Genomic DNA, 19,710 nt, shown 5'->3' with positions numbered 1-19,710 from the left:
AGTATTATACAATGTGTTTATGAATTGGGGGTACCCCTCAGAGCTATTGGACGATTTGGTTTCCGAGATCAGACGGAAAAGAATCAATGGTTATTTCCACCCGATTCTGGCACCACATGAGCCACAAAATGATGGGTCTATTCAGGTTGCTGAAACCAATCCTTTCAGGATAACTTATTTTCAACATAGTCTTGATGCATCCAGTATAAGGAGGATTTTTAAGAACTGGAATTTATTAATGTCAGACAGGGACTTGGCCTCCATCGTGGATCACATACAGAAGGGGTGCCAGTCTCAAGAACCTGTTGGAGACAGTGAAACCAACTTTCACTAGAACTGTGGGTACGTTTAAATGTGAGAGTTGCCCATACTGCAAGCACATGAGTATGGGACAAACCTTCACCATTACGGGTAAGAAGTATTCTATTAATCAAAGCTTTAACTGTTTGTCTAAGAGTGTGGTGTATTTGGCGGCTTGTAGACTCTGCCCCTGTTTCTACATCGGGAAGACTGACCGGAGATTCAGGGACAGGGTCTACGAGCATGTCTACAGTATCAAAAAATCTAAAGTTGAAAACGCACTAGCGAAACACATACAGGAGTATCCACAGAATAGCTTCAGTTTTCAAATTATAGATCAGGTTCATCATGATCTAGAGATGGCCATTCGTGAGCGTATTTGGCAAATATGGGTCAATGCTTATAGCCCCTCCAGGTCTCAATGATCTCTGTTCCCTATCCTGTGTTCTAAAATATAGGAGTTTGCAGAGATAGGTTTGCTAACATTCCGGACTATTCCAAGTTTTAGAGGGATGATTTTTAAATTTCATTTTTTAATTTCTTTTGTACTGATCACGTGATCCCTTCACCAATGTAGACTAACAGTATTTTCTAAAGCATATTTATATATATATTTTTTATATTTTACAATAATTTACCTTATATCTATCTTATAATTATCTTGTAGACATAATTATTTCAGTTTTATTTGGATGAGTATTTAAAATACCAATTTTTAGCAAAGTTTATAAATGTAGTGGATTCATAGACATTAATGGAATCTGAGCACATGCACACATTTTCAATATATATTTTCTAACATACTTTTAACACAATTTTTAAATGTTTTTAAGGTTGCTTCCTAGGAGATTTTTACTTCTACGTCCACTTATTTTAACCATTTCTACTTACATTTTCAACCACATTCATCAGTTTTTATGTATTTCATTGAATTTTAACAAGTACTACTTTCTGATATATATATATATTTTAGAACATGTACTTTGATGTAATACCTGTGAGGTATATGCTTTTACTTTGACAGAAAATTGATTAACATGGAAGGTTTGGAGACAAAGCCAGAGAGGCAAGATTACGTTGGTTTGGACATGTGCTGAGGAGGGATGCTGAGTATATTGGGGAAAAAGATGCTAAGGGTGAAGCTACCAAATAACAGGAAAAGAGGAAGGCCTAAGATACGGTTTATGGATATGGTGAGACAGGACATGCAGGTGGGTTGGTGTGACAGAGCAAGATGCAGAGGGCAGGAAGAAATGGAAACAGATTATCTGCTGTGGCGACCCCTAATGGGAACAGCCGAAAGAAGATGAAGATGATAAACATGGACCCTTATTTATTTGATGGGTGCACTTTAATGTTTAATTAATTTATTTATGAAGTTGTGTTAACATTTGAAAGGTCTAAGTTTATTCTTTTGCTGTCTGAAAAATTTTTAATCAATGTAGTAAAACGAAAGCGCTAACTTCATTTCAATAAAGTATCTTCCTGGTGGATTAAGTTTGAGCCTGCAACATTTATTTGGATTTCATTAGTTTTCCTAAAAGGCTTAGTCCTATCCAGGTACAATCTGAGCTGTCTGTGCACATCTAAAGAGTGTGGGATCCTTTCCCCCTTACTTTGAGGTTTAGGGAAAAAGGTGGGCAAATGAATAGATTGAGAGCCACACTGGACACCACCTTAGGCATGAAAGTTGGGTTAGTCCTGAGAAAGACCCTGTCAGCATGGAAAATGATGAAAGGTTCCACAGCCATGAGTGCTTGTAGCTCAGACACTCTTCTAGCTGAGGTGATGGCCAGAAGCAAGGCTGTTTTCCAAGAGAGAAATTTTAACTCTGTTGAAGCTGCAGGCTCAAAGGGTGGTAGCGTGAGCTTTTCCATCACAAAGTTAAGGTCCCAAGCAGGGGTAGGGGCTCTCCTGGGTGCCTAAAGTTGTTAGCCCCTCTAAGAAACTGCTTGATGAGAGGATGAGAAAAGAGAGGTAGCTCTGTGTTGTAATGAGCAAAGATGGCAGAGGCATAAATTTTAATAGAAGAGTAGGATAGGCCCCTGTGAAGTATGTCTGCTACGTAATCCAGGATAAGAGGTAAGGACGGCTGTGCTAGTTCAGCTCCTTTAGCCTGGATCCAGGAGCAATACATTTTCCACTTGTCAGCATAGGATTTCCTAGTGCTGGGACATGGAAGACAGATCAAGGAATAAGCCAGGCTGCCAGGTTTAGGGTCTGCAGTTGTGGATGCAAGAATTCTCCCTTCTGCTGGGTCAGAAGAGTTGGGATCCGAGGGAGGTGCCATGGAGGCAATGGTGACCGACTGCACAGTAGTGGGTACCAGTGCTGGCATGGCCAGTCTGGGGCAATCAGGATTGCTCTTGGTTTTTCCTCCCTTGTTTTGAGTAGTACCCTTGAAAGAATAGGTAGAGGGGAAAATGCGTAGATAGAGAGGTTTACCCATTGGAAGGATAGGGCATCCACTTTGCAGGCCTTGCTGTGAGGTTCCCTGATGCAGAATTCGCTGAGCTGGTGGTTGTGGGAGGCAAATAGGTCCACCTTTGGGGTAAACCATTTCTGGGTTATGAGGCTGAAGGTGTTGCGGTTTATTTGCCACTCATGTGGGTCTAGGAGAACTCTGCTCAAGTTGTCTGCTAGAAAGTTTTGGTTGCCTGGCAGGAATTGTGCTAGCAGGTGAAGTTGCATGGCTGAAGCTGTGTGCCAAAGGGTCATGGGCTAGCCTGTAGAGTGAGTAAGAGAGGGTTCCTCCCTGCCTGTTGATGTACCACATTACTGTGGTGGTGTCTGTTTTGATTAGGAGAGGCCCCAAAGAGAGTAGGGGTCTGAAAGCTGTCAGAGCATGCTGAACAGCTAGCATTTCTTTCTGGTTGATGTGCAGATGTTATCTCATTTGGGTTCCAGTGGCCCTGAATGCACCTGCCGTCCAGGTGTGCACCCCAGGCATAGTCTGATGCGTCTGTGGTTAGGGTCTGGGAGGCATGGGGTTATGAAAAGGGAAGGCCCTTGTTGTGGTTGCATGCTGCTGCCCACCAAAAAAATTCTTTCCTTAGACAAGGTATCATAGGTATGACAGTTTCCAGGTCCTGAGAATGTTGACACCAAAGGCATTTTAAGTACCACTGAAGTTTCCTCATTTGCAGTCTGGCATATAGAATTAGTAGAATGCAGGAAGCCATGAACCCTAGAGCTTGCAGGATTTTCCTTGTGGATAACTGGGTTCTGGTGACTAGTTGAGAGAAGTAGCCTGTGAGACAGGCTTGTTTTTCTGGAGTATGGAATGCCATCTGGGATGCTGTGTCCAGGCTTTCTCCCAGGAATACAGTTTGACTGGGGACAAGTTTGGATTTCTTTTTGTTTATAGTGTACCCCAATGAGGTCAGTAGGTCCTTTACAAAGGTCAGGTGCTGCAACAGCTTTTCCTAACTGTTTGAATCAGGCAGTCATCCAAGTATGGATACATTTGAATATTTCTTTGTCTGCAAAAAGAAATGGCTGGGAGCAGTGGATAAGCCAAAGGGAAGAGCAGAGAACTGACAGTGCATAGATCCTGCCCGGAAACGTAGATATTTCCTGCAGGAGTCCCTGATTGGGATGTGTTGATATGCCTCTTAGGTCTAGGGTGTCTAACCAAGCATCGTCGGATAGCATAGGAAGAAGCTGCTGGAGAGTGAGCATTTTGAATTTTGTTATCACTAGGAAGGTGTTTATAATTGATAGATCTAGGATTGGGCGCCAGGTGCCCTCTTTCCTGGGTACCAGGAAAAGTTTGGAATAGAAACCTTGGCCTATCTGGTCTGCAAGCACAGGCTGTATTGCCCTCACTGAAAGCAGGGAATGAACTTGGTTTGGGGCCTCTGCCCACTGGTTTGGAGAAAGATCTGGGAACCCTTTTGGGGTTGGCAGTGTGTGGAAATAAAATTTGTACCCCTGGGACACTATTCTGAGGACCCATCGGTCAGTGGTGATGGAGGCCCAGTTTTTTGCATGGGAGGCAAGTTTCCCTCCTAGGGGCACAAGTGGGTGGGCAGAGGTAAAGGGTGGAGTTGAAATGTCATTGTGAATTCTTGCCATAAGGGGGTGATTAGCATTCCCTGTTTTAGAAGTAGAGGTACTCCACTGGTTAGATCACTGCATTCCCCAGGACTGCTGTCTGGGGGGGGGGGGGTGTCTGCTTGCCCTAGGTCTAGTCTGAGCTGGCCTTGATGGGGCTGGAAAGGACCAGTGCTTGGAGGGGTAATGCCTACTGAATCTTGGAGGCTGGACTTGTAAAACGTCTTTAACTGTCTGCATATATTTAGCTTTTTCTTCCATCTTTTTTTAAAACCTCTTCTGCCTTGGTGTCAAATTGTCTTTATTCAATGGGGCGTCCAATAATTTTGATTTGACATGGTCTGGCAAGGTCTGTTTCTTAAGACATGCTCTCTGATCACATGCTGGAGCTCTGATCTCTGTAGGCTTGTTCATCTGAAAGGGTACTTTTAACTGTAGAATCTTACTTGATATATTTTCTTTTCTTACCAATGTATAATTGACATTGTCTTTTTACCCATGTTCTAGGTCTTCTTTTACCTGGAGTGTTTTTATTAATTTCTTGTTATATTACTATCCTCAGCATACATTATGTAACCTGTTTTGCGTATTATGCTGGATGTATTGTATTTGTGTAACTTGATGTTGGAGCTTTTCTCCCTGGGCCTCAGATGAAAATGGACCTGGTCCAGTCGGAATTTCCCGGTTAACAAATGTAAAATAAATAAATAAAATTCTAAGTGCAGAACCTGTGACTGCTGCCCCGCAGGATGCTTATAGGGCATCAAACCCACATTGCAGGGTGTGCTTAGTAGCTTGGCTTGCAGAATGCATAAGCTCCTGTAAATCTTTATTTTCTGCACAAGCTGGAAAGGTAGACAATTTTTGGGTCAGCAGTAGGATTTTTGAAGAGAAATTTGTGTGAGTCAGAGACTCTGTAGCACCTGTCAGGTTTCCTGGGAGCAAGTGGTCAAATTTCAGGAGTTGAACTGGATTCCATGAAAACATCATCTACAACATCCAAGACAGGAGGAATAGCTAAGGGTCTGTGCTGTGGTAAATCTAAAATTTCCCAGAGTCTCTTTGGACTGAGGATAATCCTGGCATTCTCAATGGAAATGCTCTCTCAAAGTATTTAGGGTTTCACCAAAAGAAAAATCCTCTCGAGGAGAGGCAGAAGGAATGGATTCCTCTGCATGTGAATCCTCATATGCAGACAAGGGGATGTCTTCATAATCAGAAACCTCAGAGTCGGACTCCTGGTCAGGTAAGGCTGCTGGGGACAAGTCTCTCGTTTAGAGGAGGTAGGCCGGCTTCCCGTAATCAGCATGATAAGGTCTTCTGCCATTTTAAGCATCTGAGACTGAGGCATGGAAGCAAGTGCTTGGGTCGTTTTTTTAGGCGTAGATCGTACCCTGGACCTTAGAAACTCAGTAGTTTTAGAAAGAACTGAAGACGTGAAAGAATTCGTCTGTTTGTGTTGAGTATCAGTAATGCAAAGAACTTCCTCGGAAGCTGGTGCCTGCACAGCGGCTCCGGACCCATCCATGGCAGACATCTGCAGGATCCTTATTCAAAGAAGAGTATAGCGGCATACCAGACTCTGAACGGGTCTTGGTAGCAGCCTGCAAATCCATAGAAGCAGGCATCAGGGGCTGCGAAAGCGCCTCACAGAGTACCGGCAAACTGGCGACTAGCTTAACAGAAGCGCAATTAGCAGTTTTGGACCTGTGCGGTGTCACTGTCTTTATCCTTACATTTTTTCGGAAGATCGGTAGTCGGATGGCTTACTGAAGCCATTTCGGAATACGGAGATCGAGAGTGAAAATATTTAGCTACGATAAGGGCACGACGTATAGTTCTGGCATTGAACAAAGCACAAAATCAACATCGAGGGACGTCGTGATCTGGGCCTAAACAGGTGACACAGTAAGAATGGAAATCTCGATGTGGTATTTGCTTTCCACAAGCGAGACAATTGTTAACTTTATCTGACATCGGTTAGAGGAAGAAAAAAGGATCCCCAATGGGGTACTTAGCTTTAGAAGACTACAACTTCAAATTCGGAAATGAAAACTCAGGTAGCAGCCGACTGGCACTCATGTAATCTGCTTCTGCTTTGTGCTACTCAGCAAGAAAGAGTGATGTAATGGCGTCTGCTGCCTGATTTTACATCACTGACTACCTGACGTCAGTCCTGGAGTGACAACAACCGATGCACAAATACTAAGCCTCTGGTATTCGGGCCGACTGAGGGCTACCTTTAGCAGGATAACCCTAAATGTGATGACTGCAACAGTGAAACACGAAGATCTGAAACTAAAAAGATAGAGGCAAACTAAAATAAATATAAGAACAGCTTATTAAGGGGTTAACTTACTACTCCAAACTTTACTAAGAAACCAATTCACTAACAAAGACCAACTAAATAAAAAGATCTACCACTAGACATCTATCAGAATAAATAACTTATAAACACTTAAAGATCACTTTCATACCAAATAAATACTTCATCAGATTTGTGTTTAAAAAAACTTAAAATATTAATGAACATGTGTATAAACCTACAAGTGAACACCTAAGTAGGCTTAAAATCATAGCTATAACTCCTAAGGTGGAAATAGTGAAAAATGTTAAAAATAAATTACGCACACAAAACTTTATTTTAAGAAAATACTTTACCAACTAACCTACTTAAAATTTTAATACTAACTACAAATTAACCACTAAACTAAAGGGAGGAGGAACAAGAAAATAAGCAATAATCTTTGCTTACTGTATTAAAGAGGTGAAGTTCTCAGGAAACTAAGTCTGGTCTGGCAAGCGGCAAATGAGATCGGAGGAGATTCAGACAGGAGAGGGAAACTGTAGGTAGGGAAGGGGTTAGATCTGACAGGGTAGAGATCCAATAGGTATAAGGAGGAGGGGGGTCAGATCTGACAGGATCCAGCATCCCACATGTTGAATCAGACAAAAAAATGACATCAGATCCATAGTTTTTAATGCAGCAACAAAACTCCTTGATGCATTAAAATGTAAATAAATAAAAACAGTCTGACATGTTTAAGTTGTCATTAAGTGATCACTTAGCCAAATCAATGTGTTAGGCTGCACAACTCAATTGCTACAGTTTTGGGAGTGAAGTCTTAAAAATACGCACTCCCCACATCATTGACATTAAAAGACCCTATTAGTTTGTAAGCAAGCTGTAGGAAATGCACATACCTGCAGTAAGGTTTACAACCGAAGCTGTTCCTGCAGTGATGGCATCCACTTGCGAGTGAATCTCGTGTTTGGACTCATCCATCTTGTTCTTCCTCCATGCTTTGGAGGCCTATAACAAAAACAATGAATCAGTTGTGCAGTTTATGTAATCAAATACAGTTTCAATAGCTACACATCCTTCTTTTCACCCTGACCTGATGGTAACTTACACAGACTTTCTATACATCTAAATTTCATTTGTATTTGAGTGAATTGAAGCCAAATCTCCTAGACATGGACTGACATGAATGCCTTAAACTATACTCCAACTTTCTCTACATACCTGTGGTTAGACAGACAGCACCTTCAGTAAAACTCCAAGCTTCATAGGCACCTCCCTTTAAGTCCACATAGTGGGCACTGGGGACCGTGTTTATCCAATTTCCAACCATCTCTGTAGCCAGCTTGGTTAAACACGCATCTTGAGAACACAGCAACTGTCACAATTACTGAGAACCATCTACTACTTAAACTGATACAGTACATATGAGACATGTAGTGAAATAATGTTACTGGAAGCAAATCTCGCTCACGAAGTCACAACAGATAACAGGCAGGTTGATCAGTACCACACAGCTCAGTCAAAATACACAGTCCTACATATGCAGAGACTTTTACAAAGGCCTCCTAAATGTAACCTAACAATATGCACCTTCAGTAACCACACACACACACACTACAGGCAGAACCCACTATGAAGCATACATCTAAGAGTCACAAACTAAATACAACAATTCATAAGGCAAACCTTAAGACATTCCAGTTATTCTAGTCATAGGCAACTCCATAGTGAGACAGATGCATCACTCACCAGGATGTGAAAGGAGAGGGTCAAGGTCAGTTGCCTACTGGGTACCAGGATTGACTTGGCTACTAATGTCATTCTAAGGGCTTGCAACATACATTAGCCTGGAAGGAAATTATAGACAGTCCCAACTGCTTTGCCAGGGTTGACCAGTACCTATCCCAAGGGTTTTGTATATTGACTAAATACTTGCCCAGTTCCATAATGTCCTTTTTTTTTTTTTTTTTTTTTTTTTTTTTAACACATCATCAGACTTCTAACATTTCCAACATAATAAAACAGAATCTGGATAGCATTGCTGCTCAATGCTAGGAGCCTTAACAAAAAACTCCACTCCCTACAAGTAATTCTTACCCTGGAAAACATCAATGTTTGCACAGTCATATAGACCCGGTTCAAGACCAATGACAGCATTGAATCAGTGCAGGGTCTCAATGCCTACCAATCGTTCACATTAGATAAAGGCACTAAAGGGCGGCAGTATCTCCATGTTCTTAAAAAATATTGCACCTCCAAACTCACTGGAAAGGACAGCAACCTGCAACTCCTCCACGTCCAAGTTATTAACAAGGCCTCATATCACAAGACCCCCTTCCATGTCACCCCTCCCCCACCCCATGTCTTTCACCTAACCAATACGGAGTCTCTATGAATTAAGGCGAACACCACTGTCCTAGTAGACTAACTACCTCTCCATTAACTGGGAGACTTCTGCATCCTCAAATATGTATGCCCCAAAATTTCTGGACTTCATTTATACAAACTCCCTGGACCAATTAGTCCACACCCCTGCCAAGGGAAATAAATTCCTGGATTTTACCAGAACGGAGCAGCTTAGTTCCCCACAAACTATAACTTTCCTCCCTAGTCAAAGCAAACAAATCAGTCGCATTCACCTTAAAACCAAAGCTGGAAGCGTCTTCCAATACTCCCACTCTTCATGGATTATGTCATGGCTAGATAAAAATTACATAATATCCTGGTTAAATTTAAATGCCCCCTCCATTTTGTGGAGCTCGGTGCTTATGTGCAGTCCTTTACCACCAAATGCTGTGTACATGTAAATAGCTGCACAGATGAATCAGTTCCCTCAGAAGTAAAATCAAAGCTGAATTTAAAAATAAAACCATATGGTGTACCCTAATATGAGCTCATTGCAAGGAAAATTCAATTCAACTCTCATGATGTCAACAGCAATCTTGCTAAACCTAGAAAGAAACTCTAGACCCTGACAAAATCAACCAAAGCCAGACATGAGGTAAAAATAGCCACCGAGATGAAGGATATCCCCAAAGCATTATTTATCTGTGCTAGAAATACCAAAAATAATATCCACACTAAGCTAATAATTAAGGGTAACACATACTAAGATGCTGAGGACTTAGCCAATCTACTAGTATACAAATTCAGTTAAGATTTCACCCTGCTCTCCTCTGCTATATTCCCAGATCACATACCTGCATCTACACCCTCTTAAATCTCCCACGAATAAGTCCTAAAGGTGCTATCCAAGGCCAGGAACACTACTTCTATTGGGGCCAGAAAACAGACTGGGCCATCTACTGGTTAGACTGAAGCATGATGCGGCTTCACTTCAGTAATGATGGTCAGGGCGGGTGCATGTGAAGTTTTGCTCCACCTCTGAGGTAGCTCTGTCATGTGCTCACCCTAAAAAACACTTTAGACCATGCCACTGCTAGCAACATCCCGAACATCATCAATGAGCATAGTTGGAGACACCCACAGAACTGCCCACCCTACCAGGGATGTAAACGCTCATCCCTCCATACCACTCTGTAGGCTGCCTGAGCTGCTAAATGAACCCAGGTCAATTGGGGTCACAGTCAGGACTTTATCTTTCTATGCAACCGGAGCAACTGGAGGTCAAAGGTAAGGTTAACGTTTGTGGCTGATCATATCTGCAGATAACTGCAAACTTGATATCAAACTTCCCAGAGGGCATCAGGATCATACAAACAGTGCCTGATCCAAACAAATAGTTCGATGTCAAAAAAAACAGACTAAAACGTAATATAAGTGCATCCTTTAGCAAGCATGACCCCCCCCCCCCAACCTCAGGTTTCCAAAAGGCAATCCATGGTCGTCAAACATCTGTTGTCTCTGCTGCCAGGTTTGATTAGCATACGTTTTTCCTTGGAACTGTCAATCATGCAACTGATAGAATGCTGAAACACCTTTGGCATCTCTTCCCTGGAATAAGCCTGGATCAAGTACTCAGCTATGTAAGGGTAGACAGGGACTTCCCTGGGTCTTGAAATTAACAAATATTGGTGAAAATCATTTTGTAGATACCCTGGGCACAATCAACAGACTAAATGATAAGGTGTACCGAAACTGCTCTTGGTCCTTGTGGACATGGATATGCATATGGAAATCATTCCAATCCAAAGCAACAACACATTTGGTTTAAGAAGTGGGAAAATCACCGGCAAACTAAGCATCTTGAATTTGGCTATCTTTAGAAACTTGTTCATCTCAGGGAAATCTAGAATTTTTTCCAGCCTGGAAGAAGCTTTTTCTCCCTCGTCTAAACTGGCTCTTTCACTAACTTTACCTCTCTAAGGACAGCATCACTATATCTGCATCACAACCTGTGGAAGAATGGACTTGGCAGAAGGTTCACAGGCTCCTCTCCCAATTGAGGTCCCTTTTTTCATTTGTGCAAATATCACAGACATGAAGGGTGTTTGAACAGGCACGGAGGAATCTTTGCAAAGCTACTAAGCAGCCTTCTACAAATACCCTGCAACCAAACTGCTGTGGAACTGTAGGATAAATCTTAACATGCACCTTTAAGTTGAGAATCCAGGTCTCGATGTAGAAGGGTCAAGTTCCTTCCACTGAGACGTAATGGCTGTGAAGTACAAGCAAAGACCACAGCTACAGAATTACCACAGCCTACTGTCAGAGGGTGAAAGTAATGAAGGCTCTTCCAAGAAAAGGCAACATTGCATTTTACAAGTAACCGTGTGTCTATGGGCATTTATCTTAGTTATGTGGCTGGCCTCACTTTCTCCTATATAGTCCGTCTCTGGACATTTCTGCATTTAATTAAATAAACTACATTTTCAGATGTGCATTCAAATGAATCCTGTACAGTGAAACTTCTGCTGTGTGAAAACTGTTACGTTGCACACCATACAAATCATCTGACACCTTTTGCACCTTGACTGTTCGCAGAGATTTTTGCTATACTGGACTATGTTTGGTTCTGTTCTAAGTATACTTCTCAAAAGGAGATCCTTAGATTTGGTGGTTGTTTACATGACAGTAGTGCAACTGCCTGAAAAATGCTTAACTTGCCATGTTCACTGAAGGTTCCTTATCACTGGTACAGAGATCATTTTACATTCTGGTAGGGATCCTTTTCTTTCTGGTGGATCTTTCCCTTCCAGGTAGCTTTACTGCTGCCTACTGTCCTGTCAAACTCCCAGCACGAGGAACTCAATACAGTAAACTCTCGGTTAACCGGCACCCATGGGGATTGGTAGGTGCCAGAAAGTACAGTTTTGTACCTACCATAAATGTAGATGTCTGATAGGTATGCATCTGCAGTCATAACATATGGGTTGTCCCTGCCTCAGGCAGCCCTTCGGTCGGCCGGATTCCAAAGTCTGGGTCTGGCCTCGGCTGATGTCACTGATCAGAACCACAAAGGACATGGTGCTGAGCACCTCCACATCCATTGTCTTCAATGGGAAGGGATCATGTAGTCCTCTAGATTTTCTCTTTACAAGAACTGGACAATTAGGTTCAAACACTGGCATTTACACTGGATCTTCACATTCCTTTTCTGTATAGTACGGCTATAGGGGTGTGGATACTGTGGCCTGCGTTTTCGCAACTACAGTAAACAAACAAGTATTTTATGCATGGAATGCAGAAAAGGTTTCCTTCAGTGACCATTAAGAGACTTCAACTATGCAAATGGCAGAAAGCCAATAAAGATGAACATATCATTAAGCACAGAAAAATAAGTTATATACTCACCATGACGTTCCATCGGAGTAGTTATACTTAATTTTCTGCAACCTGTGGGTATTCAGATCCGAGCCGGCAACATTTTATCAAGCATCTGCTACGAGCTCCAAGCTACTCCCCTTACCCATAATCCCTCACCTCTCTTATCTTCCCTCAGATAGAGTTTGCCACTAACCAAACTATTAACAACTCAATAACGTTAACCTAAAACAGGTTCAGGGGAAGGAGGGAGGGATGGTTGCAAAGTATAACTACTCAGATGGAACGTTATGGTGAGTACATAACTTCTTTATCTGAAGTAGTTAACTTCATTTATCTACAACCTGTTGGACAGAGTCCCCAGCTACCAAAACTCCTGGGAGGCCCTCGTGGAAGGATATTCCTGAGCACCGCAGAGCCAAAGGATGCTCTCTCTCTCTCTAGAGATCAAATCCAACTTATAATACGAGATGAATGTATGTGACCTTGCCCAGGTCACTACTGCACAAATATCATCCAGAGAACCCGTAGACCAAAAAGCAGCAGAAGTGGCCACAGATCTGGTGGAACGGGCTTTAATAGGACCAGGTGGAGATCAGGCCTTTATCCCTATAAACTTGTAGTATACATTGTGTAATCCACCTGGCTAAGGAGACCGTGGAAATGGCCTTGCCCAAAAAGGGTCTAGAAAAGGACAAGAATAATTGGTCAGACATATGAAATTGGTTAGTCCTGTGTAGATAGAAACGAAGCTATGAACAGCTAGTAAGTGCAGCTTATATTCACCCCTGTTCTGGAAATTTGGAAAGAACACAGGCAGATTAATCATCTAGCTAATGTTAGATTCAGAAGCTACTTTCGGTAAGAAAGAAGGGTGCGTGCAAAGGGAAACCCTGTCTTTATGAAAAATCAAGTAGGGGGGCCATGGCAAACTAAGCTTGGATCTCAGAAACCCTTTTAACGGAAGTAATGGCCACTAAAAACACAGTCTTCCAGGACAGAAATTTTAAGTCTACTGATGCTGCTGGTTCAAAAGGGGGTGCCACCAATGCCAGCAGAACTAAGGTAAGGTCCCCTAGGAAGGATGGAATTCTTAACCGGGGGACGCAAGAGAAAAGTACCTTTTAGAAAGGCCTTGCACAATCTCAAAAAGGCTAGAGCATTCAAATTTTCGCCAATATGAAAATTAGATATGGCTGCCAGTTGTACTTTCACTGTGCAGGAACTAGCCCCTTGTTGAAAAATATATGACAAAACCTCCAAGACTGCAGGAACTGGGACAGTAAATGGATCTATGTTTCTCTGAGAAGCCCAAATACAGAAGCGTTTCCATTTGCTGTGATAAACCTTCCTAGTGGAAGCTTTGAGGGATGCCACCAGAATACTCTATCGAAGATGATAAATCGGGAGTCCATCAGGGGAACTGGAGCAACCAAGCTGTCAGCTTAAGGCTGTCCAGGTCGGGCAGACTGATGCCCAAGGGATGGGATATGAGATCCGGGCAGGGATCTAGAATATGTGGAGGAGTTAGAGCATGCAACCAGAGGAAGGGGAACCACACTTGACGAGGCCAAAATGGGGCAATGAGGATCACTTTGCACCCCAGTCGGTATGCTTTCTGAAGAAACTTTGGAATTAGAGGTAGCGGGGGATAGGCATAAAGTAACCAGAGAGGCCAAGCATGGACTACAGCGTCTCTGGGGGAATCCCCTGGAGAGGGGATTAGAGCAAAGAACTCGCTGCACTTCACGTTGGAAGGAGATGCGTAGAGATCGCAGCAAGGGTGACCCCACGCTAGGAAGATCTCCTCTGCTACTGACCGTTTCGTATGGCATCAGAATAGCCCGACTCAATCTGTCTGCTAAAATGTTGGAGTGGCCTGGGATGTGCGTTTCAATCAGAAACCAACTGGTGGAAATCGTCCACTCTCACGGCCTCGTGGCAGAGAGGGTAAGATCTGGTTCCTCGTTCATTGATGTACCGGGCAACGGATATGTTGCCCAACTGCACTGCAATCATCCCCGGGGGGGGGGGGGGACAGAGTGAAAGGTTTGCAATGCTAAAAGCACTGCCCTCATCTCCAGAACAATGTTGATATGCAATCTGGTCTCTGTTTGGGATCACGTGCCTTGGACTGTCCTTCCCAAAAAGTGCCCCACCCACCGAGCTGGGAGGTGTCCGTGGTCACTGTGGCATGGGATGGGGATGTTGAGAATGGGCGACCTGCCAAGATTTCCAGCGACTGAAGCCACGAAAGAAGAGAAGTCTTGCAGGCTTTGCTGATCCATATAGGGTAGTCCATGGAGAGGTCTAACCAAGACCACTGAACTGCCAAGGTCGACTGAAGCACCCCCATGTGCAGGCACGCACATGGCAAAATTGCTGCTGCCATGAAACCTAGGGAGCAGAGAAAGTCACTCGCCATTGGTGTCCAGGGGCTGAGGATCACTGAAACATGGGTCCGTAGGTTCTAGATCCTGTCCTGAGTGAGAAAAACTTGTAAAAGTAGAGTGTCCAACCATGCACCTATGAATTCAGAGGTCTGTGTCGGATTTAGGCAGGACTTGGGATCACCATCAACATCTCCTAGATTGACTGCAAGATGCATGGAGTCTCTGGCCATGCAAAGTAGACGCTTGGTGGTAGCAGCAAATAGCCAATCATCTAGGTAAGAAAACACCTGAATTCCCTGAAGCCTCAGGTGAGCCACTACTACCGCCATAACCTTGGTAAACACTTTGGGGGCTGTGGTGAGACCAAAGGGTAGGGCTCTGAACTGGAAATGATTGGCTCCCAGACTGAAACGAAGAAATCTCCTGGAGCTTCTGCAAATCTTGATGTGGTAGTAAGCGTCATGGAGGTCTATCGAGCACATCTAGTCGCACCCTTGGAGATAAGGTAGGATGGACTGTAAGGTGACCATCCGGAATTTCTGCTTGGCTACTGACAGGTTCAGGGTAGACCGGTCCAATATGGGTCTGAGGTTCCCCGTCTTTTTTGGCACAAAAAAGAACTTGGAGTAAACGCCTAATCCAGACTGATCTGGCGGCACCGATTCGATGGCCTGATTGTAAAGCAGCTTTGAAATTTCATGCGCTGTCAACTCCCTTTGAGCGAGTGGGACATCCGGGAGGAGCTTTGTTATAGGTGGGGCGATGAACGGGATGGGGTATCCTCTGGATATTATTTGGAGCTCCCAACGGTCCATTGTGATGGACTCCCAAGCCGTTAGGTACAATGACAATCTTCCCCCGACTGTCTCCAGAGGAGGACAGTCGGGCAACCCCTCATGGTTGCTGCGCGGGTCGGTGCGAGAAGGTCTCCCTTGACCCAAAGTTCCTCAGACCCCCTCTGCCTCTGGGGCGGCGTCCGTCTTGTCCCCCTCTGCCGCTAGGGGAGGAGTTGCCCTGAGTGTCGTGGGAAAACTGAGATTTTCGGAACCACATCTTCTTCTACCCTCTCCGATTCCTAGAAAAAGGATCTTTGAGGGCTACAAAAGCAGACTCCGATGGCAGACAATCTTCCCATCGTCCTCGCTCTGGACTAAGGTGTCACGAACTGTCTTCCCAAAAAGGGAGGAACTGTCAAAGGGAGCATTCGTGAAAGAAGCCTTGAAGGGATACATGAATTGACAGTTTGACCAGGCGTGCCACCTCATAGCTACGCCAGTCCCAGCTGCCCTAGCCACTCCTTCCGTGGCATGGAAAAGAAGCGCATGGACTTGTTATAAATGGATTTCAGATTTGACATTTTCGCCGAGAACAGCCACTTGTCCTCTGGCGACAAGGACTCTGGGGGTTACACAGCGAATTCCATGACTAGGTCTCGCTGGAGTCGAATGACATGTGCCAAATAATTCAGCGCTCATATGGAAAACGTCGCTGAAGAAAAAACTTCTTCCCAAAGCGGTCCACCACCCTAGACTCTTTGTCCGGAGGGTGGACCGAAGAACTTTCTTGAGCCAGTTCTCTCTTGGTGGCAGTCGCCACCACCAAAGCATCCACAGGGGATCCCTTGTACCAAGCCTGTCTGTGGGAGGAGAAAGGATCCTGTCTGGGTATTTGGGTACTGACTATGGTGTCAGGCTCCTTCCATGCCAGAGTGGTGATAAGATCCACTAATAGATCTGCAGGAGGGGACACCCAGGATGTAGATGGGCCCATGCCAAAGGCCTCCAAAAATACTGTCTCGTCCGTTGAGGGTTTTGGGGCTGATCAACCTCCCCTCTGGCAGAGAATTTCCATGAGGTCTCCGAAGGAGACATCCTCGGGAGGTGACCCGGGGGAACCCTCACCTTCATCCAAATCAGTATGTTCTGTGAGGGACTCAGGGGAGTCCATGTGCCTCCTCAGCAGGACTCTCTGAAAAGGGCTCGAAAGTCATGGGAGGATCCACCTGGGTGTCCTTTGGCACGGTCTGTCTCTGGGACAAGCTGATGGGAGTCGTGACCACATCCAAGGCAGCTTGGGCAGAGTCCAAGGCAATTGGCTGGGGTCTCAATCCCCGGGAGAAAACTCTCTCCACCACATCGAAGGCCTAAGGAGAGCGCAGCTCCTTGGCAACCAAGTAAGTTTTCCCCTGCTCCGTCGTGAGGATCGGGGCTAAGGTAGCCAGGGTACTGAAGGAACGGCTTGGCTCCGACAAAGTTGGAGCCGAAGACATCTCCGGTCCCTCAGATCCGGCTCCCTGTTCTCGGCCCCAAGAGTGGCTCGGATCTGAACAAGTCTGATCCGAGGAACTCAAGGTAATGGCCAGCGTTGAGGATGGAAGAACCATCGGCGCCGAACCCCCAGCTCTGAGAATCTTTGGATCCATAAACCCCAAGACCGATTGTCGGATCGGGGAAGGAGAGACAGAATGGAAGAAGGGCATAGAGGTCCCCTCTTCAGCCAGAGAGGGGCCTTGCAAGACTCCCATTTGGATTTGGGTCCGAATGAATCTCTGCATTATCCTGTCCACGTCAAGCTCAGACAGACTCAGAGTCAACCGCAAGGAGGTGACCGACTCGGATCTGGCCCTGTGAGACTACCTCGAAGGTCTCCAAACCAAGGGCTCGGTGGGCTCCGGGGAGAACCTTGGGGAATAGAGCCGAGAAGTGTCCTAACAACTTTCACAGGTGGACTGGGAAAAGGCTCCCGCTCAGGAGATAGTTTGCGGTGCGTCTCTACTCTTTTCTCTCTCTCTTTAATGTCCTTGTCCGTAGCTTTAGAGGGAGTTTGAGTCCCAGCCTGAGCAGGGGGGGGGGGGGGTCGGCTACAGGAGCTGATGTCGAGGCCGTCTCTAAGGCAGAAACTGGTAGCAGGCCCTTGGCTACCAGTTCTGCCTTCCTCTCTTTAAGGGCTTTGGGACTGAACCCTGCACACACAGCACGTGGCAAACTAAGATGGGGAACGCCAAGGCAAATAACAAAGAGTGTGGCCAACAGCCAGTGAAAGCTTGTGGCCACACTGTGCATTTCTTGAACATTGGTTTAGGCTGGTCAGCCACAACACACTCCACTGAGCCAAACGCTAAACTAGACACACACACACACTCAGGCATTGGCTAGGCCTAGTTTTTCAAGAAAGAAGCTCAAACTTTCTAACTACTTTTTCTTTTTTTTTTTAAACAAACCGATGACAACACGAAGGGGAGGAAGGGCTATCACAAACAACTGCGCTCACACACTAACTTAAGAATCAAACGTTCCACTAACTCTACCCAACTTGGAGCTACAGAGACCACGATGCGTATGCATGAAGCGGCAAATGAGATCTGGGGGAAGATAGCAGAGGTATGGGATTATGGATAAAGGGATGAGCTTGGAGCAGATGCTTAATAAAATGTTGCCAGCTCTGATCAGATATTTATTTATTTAATTTTACATTTGTTGACCGGGATAGTCCGACTGGATGCATGTCCATTTTCAGCGGAGGCCCAGGGTGAAAAGCTCCAAGGGTAAGCAGATACAGCATTACATAATACCAGCATTACATATTACAAACAGACTATTTACAGAGATTACATAAGTAAGCAAGTTAAACAAGTTCCACAGGTTACACTTAATCCTGAGCACAAGTCAGGATTAAATTAAATTACACAGTAAACTGGTTAACAGATTTTTACACATTCTAGAGTGAGTTAGCCAGGCTTGATACATTGACATAGCCAGTTAAGTGACAGATGTTTTTGAGTCTAGTTTTAAATTGACCTAAGGTGGAAAGTAAGGTATGGATATGGATCCGAATATCCACAGGTTGCAGATAAATGAAGTTAACTACTTCAGATCAAGTGAATAAACAAGACTCAGTCATGTCCAGGGACTTAAGAGAAGGCAGCGCCACATATTACACAAAGCAGTCACCACAAGTCAGATTTTTCTTCTCTGGTAACCCTGTTTCTCTTAAATGGCATATCTTATATCCTTCTGCATACTGTGTTAAGTTACTTCCCATTCACCTATAAAGCCATATGTTTAATTATTCAACCTGCTGAGCCCACTAAGACCAACCAGACTTTCTGGGCCAACCCAGGGGCAACGCCTGCTTACATGACTTGCTCAGGCCAATTCCAAGCACCTCTACCCGCCATTCTCCCTTAACAGGTCCTATCCCCTTTGCTTGTTCACTTCCTTTAGGGTCTCCATAACCATTCTCTACTGGGTGACAGTAGGGCATTTAATACTCCTGGCTTAAGGCTCAGAGTGTGGGATCTAGTCCTGAGGGGCAAGGCAGACAGTACAGTTGTATAACTACCATAAATGTAGCTGCTCGAGTGTATTCACTGCTGCAGTCATTACACTTTGGTTATCTTGCTGGCAGGCTACCCGCAGTCGGCCTGAATTCCAAAGTCTAGGTCAGGCGTCAGTTGCTGTCGCCTCTTCCCTGACGTCAGTGCACCAGAGGTATAAAAGATGCAGCAGACGCCATTTTCTTCAGTTTTTCTTGCCCCAGATGTCAGGTGCCCCCAAATAGGAAGGCTAAAAATTATGCCAATAAGTACGCATGCAGTAAAATAAACATTTCCTTCCTCTACAAGCAAATACACCACATAGGTTGTATAGGATAGAGAAGTACAGATAAGTCCCAGCAAAGAAAAAGGGGGATGGTGGGTGGGTAACCTGGACTGCAAGAGTGAACACACTCCAACATCTACATTTATGGTAGGTACACAACTGTACTATGCTCGTGTTTCGCTGTTGCAGTCATTACACTTGGGTTGAATCCCAAAGCTGAGGTTGGGTGGCTGGGTCTAAATAGGATTAGGAGAGGCTATAAGGCCCTGCAGAAATGCAGTGGCAAAGCTTGCTCTGGATTTAGAGTAGAAAGGTAAGTGGTAGTGCTTGG

The 19,710-nt window shown here is 44.6% G+C and overlaps 1 protein-coding gene across 1 annotated transcript in view; it reads right to left on the bottom strand.

Moving 5' to 3' along the window:
- The window catches only part of TLN1 (talin 1), a 3,443,760-nt gene that overhangs the window by 1,849,468 nt on the left and 1,574,582 nt on the right, over positions 1–19,710 (bottom strand). The window contains exons 18-19 of the mRNA XM_044078439.1: positions 15,941–15,966; positions 7,561–7,669 (exon numbers count right to left, since the gene is read on the bottom strand). Coding sequence (XP_043934374.1) covers positions 7,561–7,669; positions 15,941–15,966 — 135 coding nt within the window. The remainder of the gene's footprint in view (positions 1–7,560; positions 7,670–15,940; positions 15,967–19,710) is intronic.

Source organism: Protopterus annectens, chromosome 1.part1 (genome assembly GCF_019279795.1).
Source record: "Protopterus annectens isolate FY-2018-M chromosome 1.part1, PAN1.0, whole genome shotgun sequence".
Taxonomy (NCBI): Eukaryota; Metazoa; Chordata; order Ceratodontiformes; family Protopteridae; genus Protopterus; species Protopterus annectens.
This window is presented reverse-complemented; position numbering and strand designations above follow the sequence as displayed.